The 24,221-nt window shown below is 36.0% G+C and overlaps 1 protein-coding gene across 7 annotated transcripts in view; it reads left to right on the forward strand.

Annotated features, from left to right (window-relative positions):
- Positions 1 to 24,221, forward strand: part of LOC138843052 (disintegrin and metalloproteinase domain-containing protein 32-like) — a 145,836-nt gene that overhangs the window by 61,273 nt on the left and 60,342 nt on the right. For all 7 annotated transcript variants that reach the window (XR_011386381.1, XM_070068586.1, XM_070068587.1 and 4 more), the window contains 5 exons: positions 2,298 to 2,369; positions 2,878 to 3,044; positions 12,548 to 12,629; positions 15,951 to 16,087; positions 21,365 to 21,542. Coding sequence is in view for 6 of the 7 variants with exons in the window: in XM_070068586.1 (XP_069924687.1) it covers positions 2,298 to 2,369; positions 2,878 to 3,044; positions 12,548 to 12,629; positions 15,951 to 16,087; positions 21,365 to 21,542 (636 nt within the window). In the remaining variant the exon portion in view is untranslated. The remainder of the gene's footprint in view (positions 1 to 2,297; positions 2,370 to 2,877; positions 3,045 to 12,547; positions 12,630 to 15,950; positions 16,088 to 21,364; positions 21,543 to 24,221) is intronic.

The raw sequence follows: 24,221 nt of genomic DNA on the forward strand, positions 1-24,221 counted from the left end.
ATAAATGATGGGAATTCTGAATCATTCAGAATCTTTGCGGTGATAACTTAGCTTGTAATCAACCAGGTATGGCGTTATTTCTCCTAATATTTAAAATATTTCAGGTAATAGGAATGAAATGTATTTTCTGGTGTTTATTCTGATGATTGGCATCCTTTGGAACATCACAGACAAAATCAATAGTTTTCCATATGAATTCTAATCAAAAGGTTGTAGAGCTTGTCAAATCCAGAGTTAGAGGAGAAATTTGGAGATGCATACTGAAATATTTGAATTATTAGTATTAAAGGAAAAGGACAGAGGGACTGTTTAAGATAAAATGGAGTTACTAAGATATTTAAGAGAAAAATGAAATTTTCAACTAAACATGACTAGATTTGTAGGGAATATTTTGGTTATATTTTTTTCAGTATTATGTTATAAAAATTTGAGGGTAGTTTTCAAAGCTGATATAAATTTTCTTGTTTGTAAGATATGTAATATTGGTTAAACATTCTTTCTCTCTATTCTTATGTTTATTTACATAACCTTTAATAAAGCATACACTGATCCAACTATGGAATTTCTGTTTCCAGATATTGGCATTTAATGAAGAATACAGATATTTTATTCAGTGACTTAATAAAAATAAATCCATAATTATAGCCCAGTAAACAGTGCCACCACTAGAGAAGCATGTTGTATTATAAAAATAGAGTTTAGAAATGGAGACCTCATAGAAACACACAACACTGTAACTTGAGCTACAGCAAGAGCAAACAAGTGGATATGTTCAAATATAGGTTTTCTTATTATTCAGGTGTGATGAAACAGAACAGTAGATGAATGTTATTGAAAGACAGTGTGGTAGTCATAGTTCCCAAGAGGAGGAAGTAGGTGGTCCCATGGGGAAGAACCAGAGGCAGTAGGGAGACAGAGAGTGGAAATGTGACCAAGAGCCTTAATTGTGGTTCCCCTGAGAAGGAACAGGCAGGAAAGGGTATGCAGGTCCATGAGGATTGGCTAGTTTGAATAATTTCACTGGGCTCTGTGGTATAGTGAGTATTCCTTATTGTCTGGATCTGTCTCTGTGATGATCAGTACTGGCTAATAGTTTCTTAAGTTTGAGAATCTATTGGAAGAGGGGGCTGGTATGTAGGATTTGAATTGTTTGGCTTGGATATGAAAGGTTTACTTGAAGGTATACTATCTTGGAATTCACTATCCCCATGAAGGATGGTCAGCAAGGCCCCAAGATGCAGAAGCACAGGGAATACAGAAACTAAAAAAGGATGGTTAATGCTGTGGGTCACATGATGAATACAGGAAATGAGTAATGGGTGGAGGGTAAGGCCAGGGATGACTGTGCAAAACTTTGCTTTGTAATTGTGAGCAAAGGTTCTTTTCAGGAAACTGCAAGAAGTTTAGTTTGTTTAATAAATGGAGTTCACAGAAAGACATAGAAATAGATGAATTAAAGAATTCATATATTTGGATTCTATCCTAAAGGCAACAGCAATTTTTAAAGCAGAGGTGTGCCATATTTATATTTTAATTTTAGAATCATCACTTTGGTAATAGTATAGGGGCTAGATTTCTGGCAGGAAAATTGCAGAGGTAACCATATAGAAGATATTATTCTAGTAGTCAAGGTGAAAACTTCAAACCACGAATCTGTCTTGTGTTATCTCTCTAGGCCACACCCATACTTGTCCATTCCCACCTTGCCTTCTTAACCTTAGCAACCACTAACCTCTTGTCCTTTGCTATTTCACAAACATTTCATCAATATTTATAAATATTATATATACAGTATGTATCATTTCAAGATTTCACACCTAACATGATTTTCTTAATATTTTCCCAAGTTCTTTATATAAACAGTTCAGTTCTGTTTTATTTCTCAGTAATATCTCTCAATGTTTATGCTCTGAATTATAAAACTGCTTAACTACTCAAGAACATAGGATTTTTCAGTTTTAGGATATTATTAATAAAGCTGTTAGGGATGTTCATATATAGGAATTTTTTGTGAGCCATGTTTTCATTTCTTTGGAATAAATGCTCAGGAGTGCGATTCCTGGGTCATAGAAAAAGTTCGTTATTTGTTTTTACAGAAGTTACCAAGCTGTTTTTCAGAATGGTTGTACTATTTTACATTCCCCACAGCAGCATATTTATGTTTAATATCTTATTTTGAACAGTTTAATGTCTTATTTTGAACTTTTGGACCTCAAAGTAGCCTCAAACCTCTGATAGCATATAGAAAGTAGCCTAGAAAAACATCATGTGAATATGAAATTAATTTTGTTTTTTAGTATGAATACCTGGGCTCTGATAGCATGATAGTAACAAATAAAGTCATTGAAGTTATTGGCCTTGTAAATTCAGTAAGTATTTCCTTTTTCATATCAGATAATTTTTTATTTTGGAATTATGAGTTGCATTATCTTGAAGTAGTATTTCTGAATAATTAAATCATTTATATATAATGAGTATGGAGTTATAAAAATATCAATTTAGTATCTTTACATTCAATATTGTCCATAGCCCCCATCTATATTCCCACTTAATTGAGATCTTTTGCTTTTTAGTTGTTAAACTTTTATGGTGGAGCATTAAGCCCTTGATTATAAGTTAAATTAAAAATAAGTTATCACAAAAGGAAAAATGAAATAAAGTGAGATGGAAGGTGAGTGGGAGGAAGAGAGGGCAAGGGACAGGGTGAGGAAGGGAGTATCATTATACTCTTAGAAATGTATGTATGAAGTATGTTGAATCTGTTAAAAACTTAAAAAACACTAAAAATGAATTTTGAAAAATAAAAAAACATTTATTTTATTTTATCCAAAAATAAATAAAGATTAACCTTGCACGTATTATGTCTTTTGATTTTAGATGTTTACCCGATTTAAAGTTACTGTTGTGCTGTCATTATTGGATTTATGGTCAGATGAAAATAAAATATCTACAGCTGGTGAGGCAGATGAATTACTGCACATATTTTTAAATTGGAAAAATTCTCATCTCACTTTTAGGCCTTATGATGTTGTGTATCTATTCATGTAAGCATGATGTTTCAATACTCCTGGAAGGGAAAAAAATCTATGATAATGAAATAATGATTTGATTACTATAGGAAACTGTTACTCATGTATGGCTATTTATACTTTGAATTTGAATTATGTGTGTTATTCCGACCTCATGCTCATTTTCTAGTTGTCAGACAGCATAAAAAGATTACTCACATTTATTTCTTTGCTCATCAACCTTATACAAAGAGACTGAGATTTTCAGAGACTAAGCCTTCTCATGTCTCTTGGATGTAGTGATGTTAGTTTGAACTAATAACTTGTTAATTTAAAAAAAAACACAGCAGTGAAGGAATGAAAAATGGAGAGAGGCAACTCCATACGTTATTATTAAGGAATAAACCTGAGGGGCCATCAGCCACAGGGATCGAAGAACTCTTGCTCACAGGCTAAGAAGGTTTTATAGGGTAGGATCAGGAGGAACTTTCCAGCTAGGCTAGTTTTTCGTATGCAGAATGAAGCAGCTCTGACTTTTGCAATTAAGTAACTTGGGGATGGGGTATTTGTCAAGCAGAAATTGAAGCATACTTAATCAACACATCTCACTTCCGTCTTGCTAGGCCCTTGGGTGAGGCTGTGAGCACACTTGTGATTGAATACTTTCTGTGTGTTTGTCCTTCCCCTTCTTCCCAGAGTTTTTTTAGTATGGAAACAGTCTATGTATTCATTCTCTGGCTGCTTCCTGCTAAACAGGGGTGACTATATTTTGGAGGGTGGGGAGTGGGATTTGTAGGGATTGTAGCAGAAGCCTAGTGTTTGCTGGGTCTTAGTCCACCCGAATGAGGATGGACTGGGTCCGAAGAAAGGTAAGTGCGCCGCTCGCCCGTTCCCCAGCCTCCCAATCCCGGAGACAATCAGATGCAGCGGGGAGTCAAGTCAAGCAAGCAAGAACTCTGTTTATTGGCACATGGCAAAGCCTTTTAAAGCACAAGACCACATGATTACTGGGGCAGGGCTTAAGGACCAACCAATTACTTAAAAGGTCATTTTACAGGGCGACTTTTTACAGGACCAGCCATATGTCTGTACACTCATCATATGTTGTCACCTCCCCTGATGCTGCGCGGCCAATCAGCTTTGGTGGTAAACGACTTTGGACACCGCCCACCTTACTTCCATTGGGCGCTGTCTTTGAATTGCCACGTGTGCCTAATTTCCCTTCAGCCACCATCTTTGAATTGCCTCCTGTGCCTAATTTCCCCACAGTGTTAGCATGATCTCTTATCACAGCCTAGGCTATGGAAGTGATGTGGTTAGTGACTAGGAGGTCAAATAAAGGAAGAAGCCAGCTGAAGGATAGGGGTAACCAGGACAGCTATGAGGTGGAAGATGGCATCTGATCTCCATCTCTCCTACTGCTTGGGGCCCTTGCAGACCAGGCACAATTTTTTAGTGAAGAAACAGCATTCTTCCTGTAGAAAAACACAAAGCCCCCCCTTTTTTTCTGCAGTTAACATTAAGGCCTCTTTCTATTTTGGACCACAACTGTAGGTAAGGAATTAATTGATCTTGAGTATTATCCAATTGTGAAGCTGTCTCTTTGAGATTTGCCTTTATTGGAGTGGAGAGCGGGACAGTTTGAGCTAAATTGGAAGAGCCTAGTCCAAGGGCTGATGTGATCCCTGAGGCAGCTATGAAGGGAATTGCTAGGATTGCTGTCTTCAGTATGAAATTGGTGGCTTAAAACACAGGGAAATTTGATCTTTGTGTGTGACCAAGAAGGGTGAAGCAATATTTGCAGGATGCTCATATATATTAAATATTTATACACTGTATATTAGCTTCCACAAAGCAGGGAAAACATATTTGTCTTTGGGTAACCGGCTTATTTCACTATGCGTAATGGTCTCCAGTTGCATCCATTTTGTTGCAAAAGACAGGGTTTCATTCATTTTAACTGCTGAGTAGTATTCCATTGTGTTTATATACCACAGTTTCTTTATCTGGTCATCAGTTGATGGACATCTGAATTGATTCCATATCTTAGCTTTTTGAGATGATTGCTATAATCATGGAGGTACAGATAATACTTTCATACGGAGATCTCATTTCCTTTGATTAGATTCCAAGGAGTAGAATAGTTAAGTCATATGGTAAATCTATTTTCAAGGAAATGCAAATAGAAACCACAGTGAGATTTCACCTTCCCCTAGTTAAAATGGCTGTTATTCAAAAATCAAAAAATAACAAATGCTGGTCAAGATATCGGGAAAAGGTACCCTAATACACTGTTGGTGGGAACATAAACTAGTACAACAGCTATGGAAGACAATATGGGGATTCTTCATTAATCTGAAAATAGATCTACCAATGGGAAATTTTTTTGCAGTCGATAAGCCTGTTAATTTCCAATTTTCTGAATATGCATGTAACCCAAGGAAAGCAAAGTTAGATTCTGTGCAAATATTAACTCTGACTTATTCCTAGTTGTAAGACTCCTGTCAAAGCAGTAAGTTCAGCCTTTGGAACCAGGGTTATATGGAAATACCTGAGCTTCTTCCACTGTGCTATAGCATGTCTCTCTAACTCTTCCATCTTTAAAACTACTGCCATCAGCAAATCACACAACATCTGTATGTTTCAAAGGTTAATCTCTTAGGTCAGGTATGCTAAAATACACCTGCTATTTATTCCAATGAGGAAATGCAATCTAGTCCTTTAAAAGGACTCTTACAGACACAATATGAATAGCTTGTTAAGTTAATCCCTGATCCCATACTTGAGAATCTATGTTTCATTTCGATTGGAAGATCACCCAAACTGGGGTCTGCTTGAATGGTTGCTTAAGAGAAGCATCCCAAAATGATAGAAAATTGCTTCTAAGGAAAGGAATTGGACATTAAGACATTACCATAAACTGTTGAGATATTAGAATTTCCTCTTTTTAACACACTAAAGGAAAATTAAACCTTTGAGAGTGAGATTTACCATGAACTCCAATGGAAAGTTAACACAGAATGACTCCTGATGTCAGTTTAACAAATTAACACTCTTACTTGTGATTTCAGTAATCAGCTGGGGCTCTGGACATGAGATGCCAAGTTGTGGAAGCCTCTTGAATCCTCAGACCTCATCAATGTTCAGACAAGACCAAGAGTGAAGTGAGAGTACTCTTTTCAGAGAGGAGGACAATCCCTTTTCAAATGATCACTTCTGTTGCACTGGGGGCATGAGTCAGGGGTCCTTTATGGAGGAACACTCCTTATGCCAGTGCCCTGGGTTTTCATGCCTCCTGGGCTGATTATGAAGTCCCTGGGCAATGTTTAAAGCCATTGCTACCCTAAGAGTCCGCTGCCTGGAATGGTTTCCATGTTGAAGTACCCTTTCCTCTTTAGCCTTGTTTTATCATCAAACATTTTTTATTTTATTTTATTTTTTTTGACAGGCAGAGTTAGACAGTGAGAGAAAGAGACAGAAAGGTCTTCCTTTTTCCATTGGTTCACCCCCAAAGTGGCTGCTACAGCCAGCACCTTGCGGCCGGCGTGCTGCACCGATCCAAAGCCAGGAGCCAGGTGCTTCCTCCTGGTCTCCCATGCAGGTGCAGGGCCCAAGCACTTGGGCCATCCTCCACTGCCCTCCTGGGCCACAGCAGAGAAATGGACAGGAAGAGGAGCAACCGGGACAGAATCCGGTGCTCCAACCGGGACTAGAACCTGGAGTGCCGGAGCTGCAGGTGGAGGATTAGCCTAGTGAGCCATGGCGCCGGCCAATCATCAAACATTTTAAATGTTACTCTAACTGTTCAGCTCATGGGTATTTGTGGTCTCATGGCTTGAAAATGTACCCTTAGAAGCTAGTTCATAAGGTTGAATGCAGAACTATACACAGCTGAATATGTTTGAAAACTTAGGAGTAAAAAGTAGACATGGCTCGCCAGGAACCTTGATATGTTTAAATATGTGACTTAAATAGCTTTCTATGAGATCTGGTATCCCAGAATTTCTTTTCTATACTCCAAGCTGGGTTTCTCTATTCCAGCCTTCTTTGGGGCTCTCTGCACATTGATATAGAGCAGGAATATTAACCTTAGGCTGCCCATATAAAATTGTTTCCTAACCACACACCGAGGGTATCTGGCCACTAGAAAGTGATCTGCCAGCATTGCTAAGGTACCCTATGGGATGCACTGTTTGACTAGTCATTACCTGGGGTCTTTCCAGTGCCCCTAGTATTTGTGGACTGTCTTCCAGTGCTAGAGTGTCTGGTTTCTAGAGGATATTAAACTTCATACCTGGGAGCTTATGCTCCAGGGTGTGAGAAGCCATGGTAGAGCAGAGTGCAGCATTCAGCGTTCAGTGGAACCCTGAAGCTCCAGCACATTGAGCTCCCATGGGGCCTTATACCACCCCACCTAGATTATCCAAGCCCTAAGGGACCTTTAACCCAATGCATCCACGCATCTTCACATGCTGGAGCTGAGAAATAACAGTGATTATATTTCTCAATGCTAATCCCTGCACTGAGGGAGGGCTTGACTATGTATGGATTATTGGTTCCCATCTGTTTAGCAGAAACCACATTCCAATGTCAGGAACCAAAATCTAATTGCATTTTAAACCTGCTTTCCTCACAGATATTAGTCATCCCAAAGCAGAAAGATTGCATTGGCTAACAAGCTCCAACTGTGAATAGTCTCATTGTCATGAAAACATGGTGGGCTCAGGCCTAATGTTTAATGCCAGCAAGGAGGATCCTTACTTCCACTAGAGCAGGAAATCCCACCTCCTCAGCAGCAGGTATAGCAAATTCTGCCATAGCAAGAAGCACTGCCTCAGCCAGATATAGCTACTAGAAAAGAGAAAATGCCTCATTGCTCCCTCCTTCTGTTAGCAAAAGGGATTAGTTAAGAGTCCATATTGGAAGACAAAGTTAGGCCTGCGTATTCTTCAGGAATTATGGGTCAGTGCTAAGATACGACCTGTCCCACAACAATCTCTAACTTTGCAGAAGCACATTGCAGCCAACAGGTGCACACTGGGGCACAATGTTCCCAGCCCATGGATGGTGACTTAAAATTACCAGTAATTCCAAAGTTTTCTGTTTAAGCTTAATGTTTCCAGCCTGAGTATGGCCTACAAAAGGTATGAAGACAAAGCACAAAAGCATGAAGATTCACATTTCAAAAGCTTACCCAAGACTCCAAGAGCAGAGGAAGAAAAAGCAACCTTTTAAACTAAGCAAGCTGTTTCTACAAGGCAGTTTTTCCAAAATATGGAAAGACTCCAAGCAAGAAGAAATGGGAATTTATTCACCCACTGCTATTTTAGGTGTTACAGACTCCTTGCTGGCTTGCCATTTGCGGGGGCGTGGGGGTCTCCAATCGAAAAGGAAGCAAAGTTGCTAAGCCTTCACTCAACAAGGCCACTAAGCCTTTGCTTGAGTTTGCCGCACTTCTGCATCCCAGTGACTCAGCGTTTCCAACAATCCAAGATGGCCCCTGGGGGAGGTACCTAGCCTGACAGGAGACTTCTGTATTCATGAACAGTATGTGTCCTCGGCTGTGATTGGCCCTTGAGGGTGTGCCCGGCTCGTGTCCTGCCTTACCTTTCAGCTGGTTGGCTCTGTTCCCCTGTGCCCTGGACAGCCCCCTTTCTGTGTCTATAAAAGCTCTTCCCCTCCCAATAAAGTCAAGAACCCAGCTACGCCCTGGGCGTTGACTGATCTCCCCACTCTGGTGTGGTTCCTTTGCCGCCAACACTCATCATCCCGCTCGGCCCCTGAGCTCCCCAGGCTGGCCCTGAGGAGCTCCATGAGACCTGCTGCCCCGTGACGAGCAGCAACCATTAGGATGTAGGCAATGAATATATTAAGTTTTCGTTCAGGTCTTTGTCTTTCCTTAGAAGTACTGGAATAGATTCATATGTGCAAATAGGAACAGAGTTTATTTGGCAGTGAGGAATAAACATACATTCATGTATGAGTGTGGACTGTCTACACAGAAAAATAACCAAAGAATTGCCCACAAACTAGAGATTAAAGGAAAAACTTCTGTGGTGGAGGAGTGTACACAAGGGTGGTACATTTGAACATGTGCTCCGATGGAAGAAAACAGGAACAGTACCTCTAAGTAAGGTTCAAGGTGGAAGAAGAACAAATGATTGAGATAACCTCTAAGTGAGGTCTTTGGTGGAAAGAGAATACAAGAGTGGTACTAAGCAGGGACTGTGATGGAAAACAAACTCTTTCCCACCTTCCACTTCTTTTTATAAAGGAATGGTGTAACAATCATAAATGTAAATAGAGTGGGATCTTAGCAAGCACCCCCCTGGTTCCTGGATGTAACCTTGCAAAGTAAGCATATCAAATTGACAGTTAAAAGAGATACAGTTACATTGCAGGGTACAAGAATTCCAGGTCACCTCAAGTAACTTTCTGCCTAATCACTGGCTCTGGTCCAACCACAGATGTTACAGTAACTTAGAGAGTGGATCAGCAGATGGGATCTTACTCTCCCATTGTCCCTCTGTGTCTGCTTTTCAAAATAAAACAGAACTACCATACAATCCATCAGTATTACTACTACATAAATATCTAAGAAAAGACATCAACATGTTGAGTAGATATTTCAGCACTATTCACAGTGAAGCTTATGGAGTCAATCTAAATGTCTATCATTGAGTGAATGAATAAAAAAAATCTTGTGTATACACAATGACAGACTATTTATATTGAAACATAAAATGAAGGAAACACTATCCAACTGTAGTTTCTAATTCTGTGGTTTATCTTCACCATTCACTTTTAATCTATGTTCCCATGTGAAAATAGGTCCTGACTGTTGACACACAACTTAATACTTTATCCCTTTTAGTATTTTTTTGTTCCACTTAATAATATTGGTTGAACTCTGTAATTAACGCACAATTATTCTTAGGTGTTTAAATTTTACTGAAAAGTGATCTCTGTTAAATATGAGAGTTGGAATAAGAGAGGGAGGAGATGAACAGTTTAGGACATGCTTAATCAGACTTGCCCCAAATGGTAGAGTTAGACACGTTCCAGGGGATTCCAATTCAGTCCCATCAAGGTGGCATGTACCAATGCTATCTCACTGGTCCAACTGATCAATTTCATTTCACAACTGATCATAATGATAGGTCTAAGAGTCAAAAGGATCACATAAACAAGACTAGTGTCTTCAAATACTAACTGGGAGAGAATGATCCAACATTGAAGCGGGATACACAGCAGACTCATAGAGTGGCAGATGTCCTAAACAGCACTCTGGCCTCAGAATCAGCCCTTAAGGCATTTGGGTCTGGTTGAAGAGCCCATGAGAGTATTTTAGGCATGGAAAGCCAAGACACTGGCAAAAAAAAATCTAAATGAAAGATCTCTGCGAGTGGGATCCTGATCCCAGTAGAAAGAATGGGCCGTCAAAGAAGGAGGTATCTTTCTCTGAAGGGAGGAGAGAACTTTCACTTTGGCTGTGACCCTGTCTGAATAATATCTAAGTTGGCGAACTCAAAAGGCTTCCATAGGCTTGGCAACTCATGACTAGTGCCTAGGAAGATTACTAATGCCATAAACAAGAGTGTCAATTTGATAAGTCAACAACAGGAGTCACTGTGCACTTACACCTCATATAGGATCTCTGTCCTTAATGTGTTGTACATTGTGAATTATTGCTATTGCTAGTACTCAAACAGTATTTTACACTTTGTGTTTCTTTGTGGGTGCAAACTGTTGAAATCTTTACTTAATATATGCTAAATTGATCTTCTGTATATAAAGAGAATTGAAAATGAATCTTGATGAGAACAGAATAGGAGAGGGAGCAGGAGAGGGGAGGGTTGCTGGTGGGAGGGAAGTTATGGGAGGGAGAAAAGCCATTTTAATTTATAACCTGTACTTTGGAAATTTATATTTATTAAATAAAAGTTTAAAAGTAAGAACAGAGTTTATTTGGCTTTACTTGGAATGCTTTTCTGGAATGTTTGCTGTAGGTAGCACTGATTTTTAAAAAAATACATTCAACTATCCAAAGCTTTTACTTGGGGAATTTAGTATGTTTACCTTCATGATCATTATTGATAAGTAATGATCTTTTTATTTTGTTATTTCATTAATTTCTTTTTGTTATTTTGTAGGTCTTTGTTAACTTCCTATCTTCTTGTTTAACATTTCGGTTTGGTGGTTTTATATAATGATAAGCTTCCAATCTTTTTTTTTTTCATTTTATTTTGTGAATCTGCTCTAATGAGTTTTGCATATTTATGTGTTTCTTTTTTTTAACTTTTATTTAATGAATATAAATTTCCAAAGTACAGCTTATGGATTACAATGGCTTCCCCCTCCATAACTTCCTTCCCACCCGCAACCCTCCGCTTTCCCACTCCCTCCCCCCTTCCATTCACATCAATATTCATTTTCAATTCTCTTTATATACAGAAGATCAGTTTAGCATATATTAAGTAAAGATTTCAACAGTTTGCACCCACATAGAAACACAAAGTGAACAATACTGTTTGAGTACTAGTTATAGCATTAAATCACAATGTACAGCACATTAAGGACAGAGATCCTACATGAGGAGTAAGTGCACAGTGACTCCTGTTGTTGACTTAACAAATTGACACTCTTGTTTATGACATCAGTATATTTATGTGTTTCTATGCTGATAGTTATTGCCTGGTTAATTCTTGTGTAGAAATCCCTTAAGCATTGGCTGTAAAGCAGGTCTGGTGTTGATAAATTCTATTAACTTTTCCATTTTGGAAAGTCTTTATTTCTCCTTAATTTTTTAAGAAAACCTTAGTTGGGTATAATGCCATGATGACAGTTTTTATATTTGGGTACTGTGAGTACATTATTATGTTCTCTCTTGTCCTGCAAAGGATGCTTTGGATTTCTGTGTCTTGGATTTGTGAATGTTTGACTATAATATTCTGTAAGAAGCCTCTTTGTTTCTGTTTTAGTCTATTAAGAGGCCATTCATGCTTCCTGGATCTGGATATCCAAATCTTTTATCCAAGATTTGGAAAGTTTTCAGTGATCATTTTATTAAATAGATTTCCTACATCTCTTGTATCATCTTTTCCTTCTAGAATACCCAAAATGTGAGAGTTCGTAAGGCCCAGAATCAGAAATGAAATGGTAATGTGATACATTAAAGGAATTTCTATGAAGAACTATTGAGTTTTTCTATGTGGCAGTGACAAATTCTGATCTATAAATTAAAACTTTTTATTGTCATTCAATAAAATGTTTTATATCAAAGGCTTTTTTAACCCTAACCAAATAAAATGAACTCACCAAAGCCATCAAAATCTCAGATGTATTGGATGTTCAGAGAATCCAATGTATTTAAACCAATTGCATTAACAATATCTTCAAACTTTGAACCAAAGGCACATGGATTGATTGTCCCTCAATTATACTTTAGAATGTGATTTTATGAACCACATACTTATTTTAGTAGAAATTATCAAGTTTAAATTGTTCAATACAGTGATTTATTTTATTTATTTATTTAGTTATAAGGATTATCCAGACTATGTGGGTGCAGTGTTTCCTGGAAAGATATGTGCTACTGGTTATTCTGCAGGAATTGCAGTGGTATGCAATTATTTATTTTTCTACATTTTACACATTTTAAAATTATCGACAAATTAGTGTATGTTTTATACTGCTTACATTTGTTTTTATCTAGAGATTGTATTTGTCTTGCATTACTGCTGAAATTTTGAAGCTTGTAGAAAGAAAAGTATTTTTAGAAATATTAGTTGCAATTAACTGTAACTAGAAGTGAAAGTGGGAATAAAATATTGTAAATACTCATACATTCTTTAATACATTGAATAATACATCCTGGAAAATTATCTGTTAAGAAACTTTCTATAACTCCAGATTTTTAACTACAGACATAAATTGGGGAAATATTCTTATAGAAAAAAATAGTTAAAATCAAAATAAGTACATAAAAACATAATAAAATCCTTTAAAAATGTTTCAAACATCTGAAAGACAATATATAAAAGAAACTTTTAAATGTATATTAAATGTTTATATTTATTAACATGTACAGAAAATTGTTGGTAAAATTAAATGCATCACTGAAAGATGATGTAGCTCTATGAGCCTTTATGCCATCCTACTATTGATTTTTGAAATAAGATTTATTTTTTCATTTGAAAGTCAGAGTTACAGAGAGAAAGGGATACAGAGAAAGAGGAATATTTCTTTTTTAAAAAAATTTATTTGACAGAGTTAGACAGTGAGAGAGAGAGAGAGAAAGAAGGTCTTCTTTCCATTGTTTCACCCCCTAAATGGCCACTACGGCCAGCTCTGCGCCGATCTGAAGCCAGGAGCCAGGTGCTTCCTCCTGGTCTTCCATGCAAGTGTAGGGTCCAAGCACATGGCTACATTGTACAGTGACATTTTGAACGACTACTGAAATGGTTGGGAAAAATAAGTGTAACTCATATTCAGTGAACAAATACTGCCAATCTGATTTTTGAGAGTCTTCCTATAATTGATATGGTATGATAGGTTATGAATCGCTTGCAATATGTCTTCATTTACCAAGGTCCACTTACCTATCTTTCATTTAGACTTTCTTATCATAAACAAAACTTATTGCTCTCAATTTTCTGAACACTTAGCAAATCCATTATTAAGTACCTATGGATTAGTGTGCTTCTGGCCATCTCTTTTTTGAGCAAAGTGAATTTCCAGAAGTATTAAAGGAACTTACGTGTACTTGGTCTTTTGAAGGTTATGATGTCCACATCTGACTATTGCTAGTATATCTTTCTGAACCAAAAACTAGGATTATACTTTTCCCTTCTCTTTATAAAGTTAATATTTGTTGGATGTCATAAAAAGCAACTGAGTTAGGCATAAAAGGGAACATGATACCACAGGAGTCTAAGATACCTGCTTATATAGTTTTTTCTTGCTTCCAAACCTTTTTTTTTTTTTTTTTTTTGTGAACATAGAAGGTTATGGGCTTAGGATCAGAAAACATATACTTTATAATGAGCCATTCACTTGGTTATTTGGTGTCTCCTGGTCAAGTTTCAAACTTTCCTGAGACAAATGTTAAGCCAGGAGCTGCTTATAGAATACTGGAAATGATTTGGAGCAAGTTATAGCAATATGCCATGTTGCTTCTAATTTCAAAATAAAGTTATGAAACCTAGTTTTTTCTGTTCTACTGGGCAATATAATATATTAAACAAGTATAATTTTAGAAGAGATATCTTGATATGTCCCAAAATACTGTATTACACAATCTCAGGACATTGTCCAATGTGATAAATTACTGTACTTTTGGAAAATTTGCATACATTTTTGCTTAAACATTTATGATGTTTGCCACTTCTTAAATACAAGTTCTAGTAATCATATTATAATCACAATTAGTGGGCAAGAATGAAGTTTTTGGGGGATATAAAGACAATCAGAGTCTCTTTGGGCTATATTATCACAGAGCCAAGAGATGAGCATTGACATAATACACATCCCCTATGAAAAGCCTTTTTCAAAGAAAAATTGCTTTTGATTTTTTTTTGTTAATGGATGAAAAAGAGATTGGTAAATCAGCTGCTACATGTAAGTTGCCAGAAGCTATGTTGATTTACTCCAGTAAAGATACCGTTTGAGAATTGCAATGTGATTGCCATCATCACACCAAATTAAATCTGTGATAATAGAGTCCTCTAGTTTTCATTTGACTTTTACACTAACCAAATAAGTATGTTAATTGATGATGTGATATTCACATTACTACTACAAAAATCGTATTTTGTTGGTGGCACTGATCTATGTAGTTCCTTTAGGGATGCCATATAATTTGAGTTATCACTTTGGAAGTAATTTCAGGGCTGCCCTCTGGATGATCCCTATCATGAGAGCCATAACTCCATTTATCACAGAATGAACTTTTTAATTTTGCTAGTATTTCTGTTCCATATATAATACTGAAATGGGAAAACAACAGTCAATATATATCTTTAATTGTTTAGGATTTACTCTTGGGATGAACTTGAAACTAGATCTTGTTGACACTTGCTCAATTTGAGCCTGCATTTAGACCAGCGGATTGGACTAAAGTGATGCTCAGTTTTCTAGAGTAACTTCAGTTCTTACTTAGAATCCAATTAACTCAAAAAGTCCTAGATAGTTCCTTTTCTTATGCATGTAGTCATTCTGATTGGTGACCACAGGTCCCTCTGGGGAATGACTGGGGGAGTAATCACAGCTTCACTTCTGACTGTGTGGCAGGTGCCTTCCTTAAAGGCCATTTATTCAGTTGAGAATCCTTGAGTTGTGACCTGATTTTGTTCTGGGAATCTCTATAAAATTACTCATGTTAAGTTTTTTCCATTAGACTTAAAACACTTAAAAAAAAACCTTCAATATATTGCCCATATATTTTATTTTTGGGGTTCTTTAAGTAAATACCAAAATCCTTATAGGTCAAAGTATTTTGATCACCTCAAATTTGGCCATTTGGGGGGTGAACCAACGGAATGAAGACCTTTATCTCTGTCTCTCTCTCTCTCACTGTCTAACTCTGCCTGCCAAAAAAAAAAAAAAAAAAATTGGATGAAATGAACACTGTGGTCTATATAGCCAAAAAGCTGTTGTAAATTTGCTTCATCAGAGTCATTTTATATGTTATGGGAGCTCCCTTAAATTTGCTAGTCATTCACTTGTTAAATTATGACAAAGCTTGGCATAATCTTAAAATGCTTATACCTCAGTAAAATCACATAAGAAAAATTTCATCTTCTTGCCTGCCCAAAGAATCATACCTTTCTATATTCTGAAATATCTGTTTAAAAAGCAAAAAATGTTCAGAATTAGAAAAAAATATTTTTACTACAACTTAATGAATTGCCTTCACTTGAATCTTCTTTGCTGCTGTTATAGTATCCCAAGGAGATGACTTTGGAGGCATTTTCAGTTGTTGTCTCCCAGATGCTGGCACTCAGTCTGGGGATATCATATGATGATCCAAAGAAATGTCACTGCTCAGAAGCCAACTGTATAATGAATCAACGAGCTATGTAAGTTTTTTAAAGGACTTTGATTGGTCATTTTAATTTTGTTTTAAATACTTGAAATGCAAAAAATTAGTATTTACTTGTAACATAATTATAAATTAACCAATTTAACTAAAAAATTCCCATAAACATATAAGTTAAAATGTTAAGTGTATGGAGCTAACTTTACCATTAAAGATAATCAAAGAAAGCAAATATAAAATGTCATATATATTAGCAGAGAAAATTTCCTTAGGATACATATTTTTGGTAAAAGTCCTGTGTAAGGATACTTCGAAGAGTATTGGTAGGACATACAAAGAATTTTTGTTTTTGCTTTTGTGGGGAGCAACTCGGACTAGACTAAGTTACTGGAATTAAGACTTATTCTATGCATCTGCTCTCCCACAATATGGCACTGGGAGAGGAGTAAAAACAACTTTTACACAGCTACCTCCAGTTCAATCAGTAACCTGCAGGAGCTGATCCCGCTCCTGATTGGAGGAGAGCAGCGTACTCGGCGTGTGGGTAGCAGAGTTGGGATTGGTGGAAGAGGACTATAAAGGAGGAGAGAGCCAACATGCACCAGGAACATCTATCTGAAGGAACACCTGAGCAGCCCCCGAGAGAGCCGGCTGGCGGTGTGCCGCTCCCCCGCGGAAGTGGGGAAAGTGGCAGGGGGAACCACCCTTCCACGGAGGTGGAAGGGACGGTAGCCAACCCGGGAAGAACCAGCAGCAAACCCAGGGAGGGCCGAGCAGACAAAAGAACAGCGCAGGGTCCTGTGTCATTCTTCCATGAAGAGGGGGAGCGACAGCTTTTAGAGTAGTTTACATTGTGGAAGAATACCAAAACTATCCAAAGAATGAAAAGTGCAGTTGGAGACAAATATCAAGTATATAGTATTTGTGTGGTTTTGGAAAATGAATTGATCTTGCTTAAATTTTTGTTTTTCAGTGATTATAATCATTCCCATTCTCTCAATTTAAAAGGTGATGTAAGAAAAAGTTGGGAAAATTAATATATATATATATATATAAATATATAGTTATATAAGTATGTGATGGATTAGCTAGTAAATTTATAAATCTTACCAATAACCTTAGTCAAAATAAGGCATTAGATAAGATCTTTACAAGGTGCCTTTAGTATTCCTTGGTTTTTATTTATTGAATATGGCCTATGATAGGTATTACCTGTTCATTACTGAAGAACAGTGACAAACACAAAGTGAGAATAAGGCATTAATTTTTGAAAACATAATTTTTTTTCATAGTTATTCCTGTAATTGTATTAAGGATCAGATAGAACAAACATAAACATATACATATTTAACATATGTATATATACACAAGTATTTATAATAAAATTTGCTCTGAAATTATTATAAATACACATACTCATCTATGGGTATATAATGAATATATACTGACCATATAGATGCACAAATGGAAATAATACACATAATTTACAGACACACAAGTATGTACACACACATGATGGTACTTGAAAACTTTTTGGAAAATGAAATTGTACGATAAGATTATTTTGATGCAAAAATTTAAATTCATACATATGAGAATTCTCAGAAGGTTCATGAAAAATGTGTAATTAAGAAAAGCCATGCATGAATTTCAAAAATTTGCACCAAAATAAACCTTTTAAAATTCCACTTTCATTAGCTTTTTCAAGAAATCTCCATATATATATAATATTAATACTCTATATAGTAATATTCTCAACAATATAATATTCTCAAAATATGAAAGTTACTACTGTGAGCTCGTTAATTTGACTGTTCTCAAAAATGCTATGGGCCGGTGCCACGGCTCAATAGGCTAATCCTCTGCCTGCGGCACTGGCACACCAGGTTCTAGTTCCAGTCGGGGTGCTGGATTCTGTCCCGGTTTCCCCTCTTCCAGGTCAGCTCTCTGCTGTGGCCCAGAAGTGCAGTGGAGGATGGCCCAAGTCCTTGGGCCCTGCACCTGCGTGGGAGACCAGGAGAAACACCTGGCTCCTGGCTTCGGATTAGCACGATGCGCCAGGCGCAGCGTGCTGGCTGCGGCGGCCATTGGAGGGTGAACCAACGACAAAGGAAGACCTTTCTCTCTCTCTCTCTCTCTCTCTCTCTCTCTCTCTCTCACTGTCCACTCTGCCTGTCGAAAAACTAAAAAAAAAAAATGTTATGATAAAATGTGTATGTCACCCAGAGTCAAGTATTAATGTTAATAAAACTAATACATTATATGAAAAATCTCTTCATGGTATATTTTCATAAGAAACGTGACTTAGACTTAGAGCAGCCAGAATAATAGGCATGTAGCATGTAGTATAGAGGATTGCAGGTAGTCCAAGTTATGTCTGCTGCCGAACTTGCTTTACAAATTATGCACCAGTTCTTATCTTTGTAACTTGCAGCAATTCTGTATTCATAACCATAAGATGTCTGGTACACACTGAACTCACATCCCAGGTTCTGGAAACCTTGTTATCACAATATAACTCCCCTGTCCTAAATCTGCCCAGCAACGCTCATTCCCATTATTCCTCCACCCTTTAAGTGCCTGTTGAGTTTAGATTGTACCATCTAAGTTGCTTAATCAATGAGGGACTAGTGGAAGAGACCTCAGTGTGGTAGGAAGAAAACTAGCTGTTTCTGAGGGAAATGTCCACTTCTACCTGCTACTCACCTCTCTCAAGCTCAGGTAACAAATGCCTCATTTTATGTTTCCTTAATGTTTCTTAGTCCATCATTTGGTGAGTAGGTGGTCTCAGGTGGATTTTATTCCCACCCATTATATTTACTAAACAGTTTATATGTGTAAACTCATCTGATTCTCACATCTATATAGCATTGATTCTCACATCTATATAGCATTGATTATATTATTTCTGATCTTACAGATGAGATTCTAAGTCATAAAAAAGATATTAATTACCATGGTCAGACAGTTTTGTTTAGGACAGACCTAGGTTTTTGAATCTATTAGTAAATCATTAGATTTGTATAATGATTTTTATGATGCTTAAAATGGTTTAATATATAATATTATAATAATATAGTATTATAACTCATGATTTGTATAAGACAAAAATTATCTTAATTTTTATAAAAATATAACTATCACAAGATGTTTCATTTCCATGGTGCATCTCATAATTTTGTTAATTCTCAAAGAAGTCATGTAAGTTAGGCAAATATTATTATTTCCATTTAACGTGTTAAAAAAACCTGTAGTACAGACATATTAAGTGACCTTACATGTTCATTTTAGAACAAGAGAAGCATTGTTAAAATGTTAATTTAGAATCATAGCCACATGTATAAATTTAGTTCACCCACATATATTATGTAGATGAATTATATAATTCCCAGAAACAAATGTCATAGTTTTATCTTTAAAAATTTCATCACCTCTCAATTTTCATGGTAAGATTTTCACAAACTATAGTCTGTAGAAAAGCTTCAATTAAAATCTAATAAGAACTGTTTTATTGTTACATAATGTTCTAGGATGAATTTTTGCATTAAATGTACCTGAATTTGAAGTCAAAGAAACATCCCCATATCCCTTTCACCACTCCCAGCCACTTGTTACCACCATTCTAGTCTCTACTTCTATGAATTTGACATTTTATGGATTTTGTATCTCATAAATGAGACCATGATGTATTTTTCTGTTTGTGCATTGATTATCTTGTTCAGCATAATACTTTTTAGGTTAATCTGTGTTATTACAGATGACAGGATTATCTTCTCTTTAATGTCTGAATATTCTTGTGTATACCAGTGGTTTCTTGATATTAACAGGACCCCCATTCCCATCCCTAACCCTAGAATACCAATATTCATAGATATTCACTTCAGTTACATAACTTGATGTAGGATAAGTTGAGAAACCCAATTCTGAAAATATGAAATGAGAAATTCTCCAGAATCTGAAAGTTTTTAACAGTGTCAAAATCTGACATTTCAAGTGGTCAGTTCCATATCAATCTCATGTAATAAAATGAATGTTCTTTAAAAACAGTGTATAAAAGTTTATTAGGGAATATATATATACATATACATATATATATGTATTTATATAATGTGCATATGAAAAAGAAATTTCACATATTTAAGGTGTCTTATGTATATACAGATATTACAACATAAAAAATCTGAAATCTGAAACACTTTGAAAATATTGAATGTTTTTAATTAAGGATGCATATTAAGCTACCCACACCCTCCTATATACTTTAAGTTATCTCTAGATCAGTAATCTCTAGATCAGTTACAATAAGCGACATGATATAAATGTAATGTAAATAGTAGTAATTGTAGTTTTAAGATAATAATTACAGGAAAAATTTCTGTACTTATTCAGTGTAGATGTACTTCTCTTAAAATATTTTCTATTTGCTGTTCATTGAATCCATTGTGGAATTTGCAGATATGGAGGGCCAACTGTATTTAACACAACTTTCTTTTTCATTCATCAGTTGATGGAAACATAGGTGGAATCAATATCCCAGCAGTTGTACACTTGTGCAGCCTGGTGGCAATAGTTTGTACTCTACTGATATTTGAACATTGCTAACAAAAAAGATTTTAAAAGTTTAGAAAATTATGAGGTGATGTATTATTCTAAGGTTTTTGTGTATATCAAAATTTTAGATAGTATCTATATAATTTAAAAATATGTTAAATATGTGGTATTTATATCCAAAAAATAACTATGTGAGTACTCATTCTGCTAGTTTACGAACTGACTTTTGAACTTTGTTGTAAGGATTAAATAATCAAATATATGATATCATAGATGCTCAATTAATGCCAGTTTCCTCCTTTTCTTATAGATTTTTACTACAAACAAAAACACACAGAATATGGATATAGTCTCTAAAGTTGTCTTTATTAATAGTAAATGTCTGTAATTAAATAAAATATACAGTTTCTCTGAAATGTATGAGGAAGTTCAGGGTTAAGCAGAGTATAATTTGGGGAATTAATTTTTTTGCTAGTTGGCTGTTAATTTTTGTTTGGAGCAATATCTGTTGAAGTCCTTTGCCTGTTTTTAAATTACATTATTTGATTTTTGTTACTGAATTGCACTTAGTTTTTTTAAAATAAAGATGTATATTATAGTGACCAAAATCATATGACCTCCTGCCAAATGAATTTGGCCTCTAAGCACATGTTGTTAATATTTCTTACTGCTTATTAAATTTTGACTATCTCAAACTTGTGTATGTAATATAGAATTATGTTTGCAGAAGTATATTGGCAATGACATTTTATGGATTAATCTTTAGGACATCCAGTGGTGTAAAGACTTTTAGCAGTTGCAGTTTGATTGACTTTCAAAGTTTCATTTCAAATGAGGGTGCCAGCTGTCTTCAGAATAAACCACAAATACAAAGACAGGCGAAAGCAGTCTGTGGCAATGGCATAACAGAGGGCTCAGAAATCTGTGATTGTGGAACTGTGCAAGTAAGTCTTATAGCTATAAATGTTAAGTAATAAGTTTGTTATTTTAGTTGATCTATTTTTAATAAATGCTTTGAAAAGTTTTAAATATACTACAAATATTATCGAAGATAGGGCAATAAGGGAATCTAGCAAGTGCTTTTTTATTTCAAATTAAACATATAAGAATAATATCTTTCCAATCTCTACTTAAACTTTGTGTATTTGTATGTGTTTATTGAAGATTAGTGTGTCAACAGCTCATCACTTGACCATTAGGGTTTTACTTCACAGTGGAATCAGTAGTGTGGTGGGGGGAATCTGTTAATACTGCAATCTCAACATGAGGTAATTTTAGCATTCGTCTCATTGGAAAGTCCAAATAGTACAATGAAATGCAAAATCCTAGTCTATAATACTTACAGATCATACAGCATTCATGGCAATCTGCTGTAAATATGGTAGTTTCCCTTGATTAAAGATAGGTAGAAATTTATGAGGTTTGTTACAATCATAGTGTTGAATGACTTCTACTCACATTACATTGTTTTAATTATGCTGTTTAACTATTTGGTAGAACAAGCCCTCCCTTATTTTTTAAAACAATTTAAAATGTAACTATATTTTTATTACTGCTTATTTATTTCTTCAAGAGTATTTTTTTACTAGAACCCTTCTATTTAAGGTATAAAAAAATAACTATTTTAAAATTTCAGAATAGTTTTAAATTAATAAAATGATAATTGTGAAATAGTACAAAGAGTTCTCTTATGTTCCACACTTAGATTCCCCATTTTTAACATCCTATACTATTATGATGTATTGGTCCTAATTAATGAACCATACCCAGCTTCCCCTACTTTTTAAAAATCTTGGCACTCTCTATCTATCCCACCCATGACAGCCTCTGGTAATCTATATTATGTGTTCAGATTGAGTTTTTTTTTCCTTTTAAGCTTTAATTATAAGGGAAACATTACATATTTGTCTTTCTGCATCTGTCTTATTTCACTTAATATGATGTCCTTCAGTCTATCCATTTCCTGTAAAGGCAGAATTTCATTCCTTTTTATGAAAGACTGGTGCCCATTATACTATGCATATGTGTGTCTGTGTTGTATAACGTTTTCTTCATTAGTTCACCTGATGATGAACACCTTGGTTTATCCCATATCATATCTGCTGTGCACAGTGCTGTGATACAGGATGGAGGAGGTATATCTTTGATACCATGATTTCATTTCTTTTGGATATATATCTACAGTGGATTTGCTAGGTCATATGGCAATTCTATTTCCAGTTTTTAAAGAAATTTATATACAAGTTGGGAAAATAAAAGTGTACAGAAAAGCAGTACTTATCCAAAGGCAAAAGGATAGTACACACTCAGGAAATAACTGAAGGCAAGCTTGAGAGAGAGAGAGAGAGAGAGAGAGAGAGAGAGAGAGAATGAGAAACAAAAATCCAAACTGCACACACAAAAAGGACACCTCAACAATGTTCAAGCTCTCCTTTCGTATTACTGGAGGCACTGAGGGGTAGTGTCAAGATTGGGCTTTAACTGAATATTCTAAAAGGGGTTGGAGTATGGGACATGTCCTGAGGATCACTCATTTCCTTGCCCTTATTTGAAACATTGGAAGTGTTATGGCATCAGGTGCATAATGAGTGGGAATGCTCCCATAGTAACTTTATTATAATAACCTTATTAGGATGCAAAGGTTATCATTGTGAATCATCCTGTAGCCATATTGAATATTTACAGCTGGTGTTGATTCTACATTTGCAACATTGTGGAACATGTACTTTCCACTACATAAAAAAGGGGAGGGAGACTTCATAGTGCTCTGAAGCTGAGTTTGGGTGATGCACGAAAACAGTTGGGTGGTGCACAGAAAGGGGATTTATGTTAGAGCAGGTGGATTCGTGTATTGAGACAAGAAAACCAAGACCTCTTAATAGGAAATAGTCTTTTATTATGCCAGCAAAATGCCCAGATGTAATTTCTTATCCAAAATCCTGAGCCCTAAACATAGAAGGGTATTTCCTTATAATTGGTTTTAGCCTCTTTGTCTTCTTTATATGATTGTGTGCATGCATTTGATTGGATATTCTAGTGTTACTTGGTGGCCACAGGATGGATAGGATACTAAGCATGTGAATGTGGTTACTGAAGATGTTTCTTCCACACACATACTGAGCTGTTTGCTGTCTGACCAGGGTTAACATTGTTGATTTGTACTAACAGCAGAACCTGAGATGGCTCCACATGAGCAGATAGGGGCTGCAGTTGAAGAAGCATTCATTGGCAAGCAGTTAACAACTACATTTCATTCCCAGGATAGATGCCTTCCTTTCTCTTCTCCTACCTTGGGAAGTTTCTACCACAGCTTTAATCATGTCAGTTAGAAACAAGTTTAATTAAAAGTCGGAGGCCTCTGCCACATTCCCCTCTTCAATGTTCAGGACCCTTCTGGGTCAGAGAGCATCTTCCTTGTTTACAGACTGAAATTTTTATAGCATTGTGACATGTAGCTGTTTTTCTTTTTTCCCCAGCTAAGATCTTTATGAGCTAGAGACAGTTTTTATAAAAAAAGGCACAAGACCAGTAAAAGTCAGACAAGCCCTGAACATCATACTTATGCACCTATAAGAGATTTGAATCCACTAAAAGTTAAAAACCATTCTCCAAACAAGTCTCTG

Source organism: Oryctolagus cuniculus, chromosome 2 (genome assembly GCF_964237555.1).
Source record: "Oryctolagus cuniculus chromosome 2, mOryCun1.1, whole genome shotgun sequence".
NCBI lineage: Eukaryota > Metazoa > Chordata > Mammalia > Lagomorpha > Leporidae > Oryctolagus > Oryctolagus cuniculus.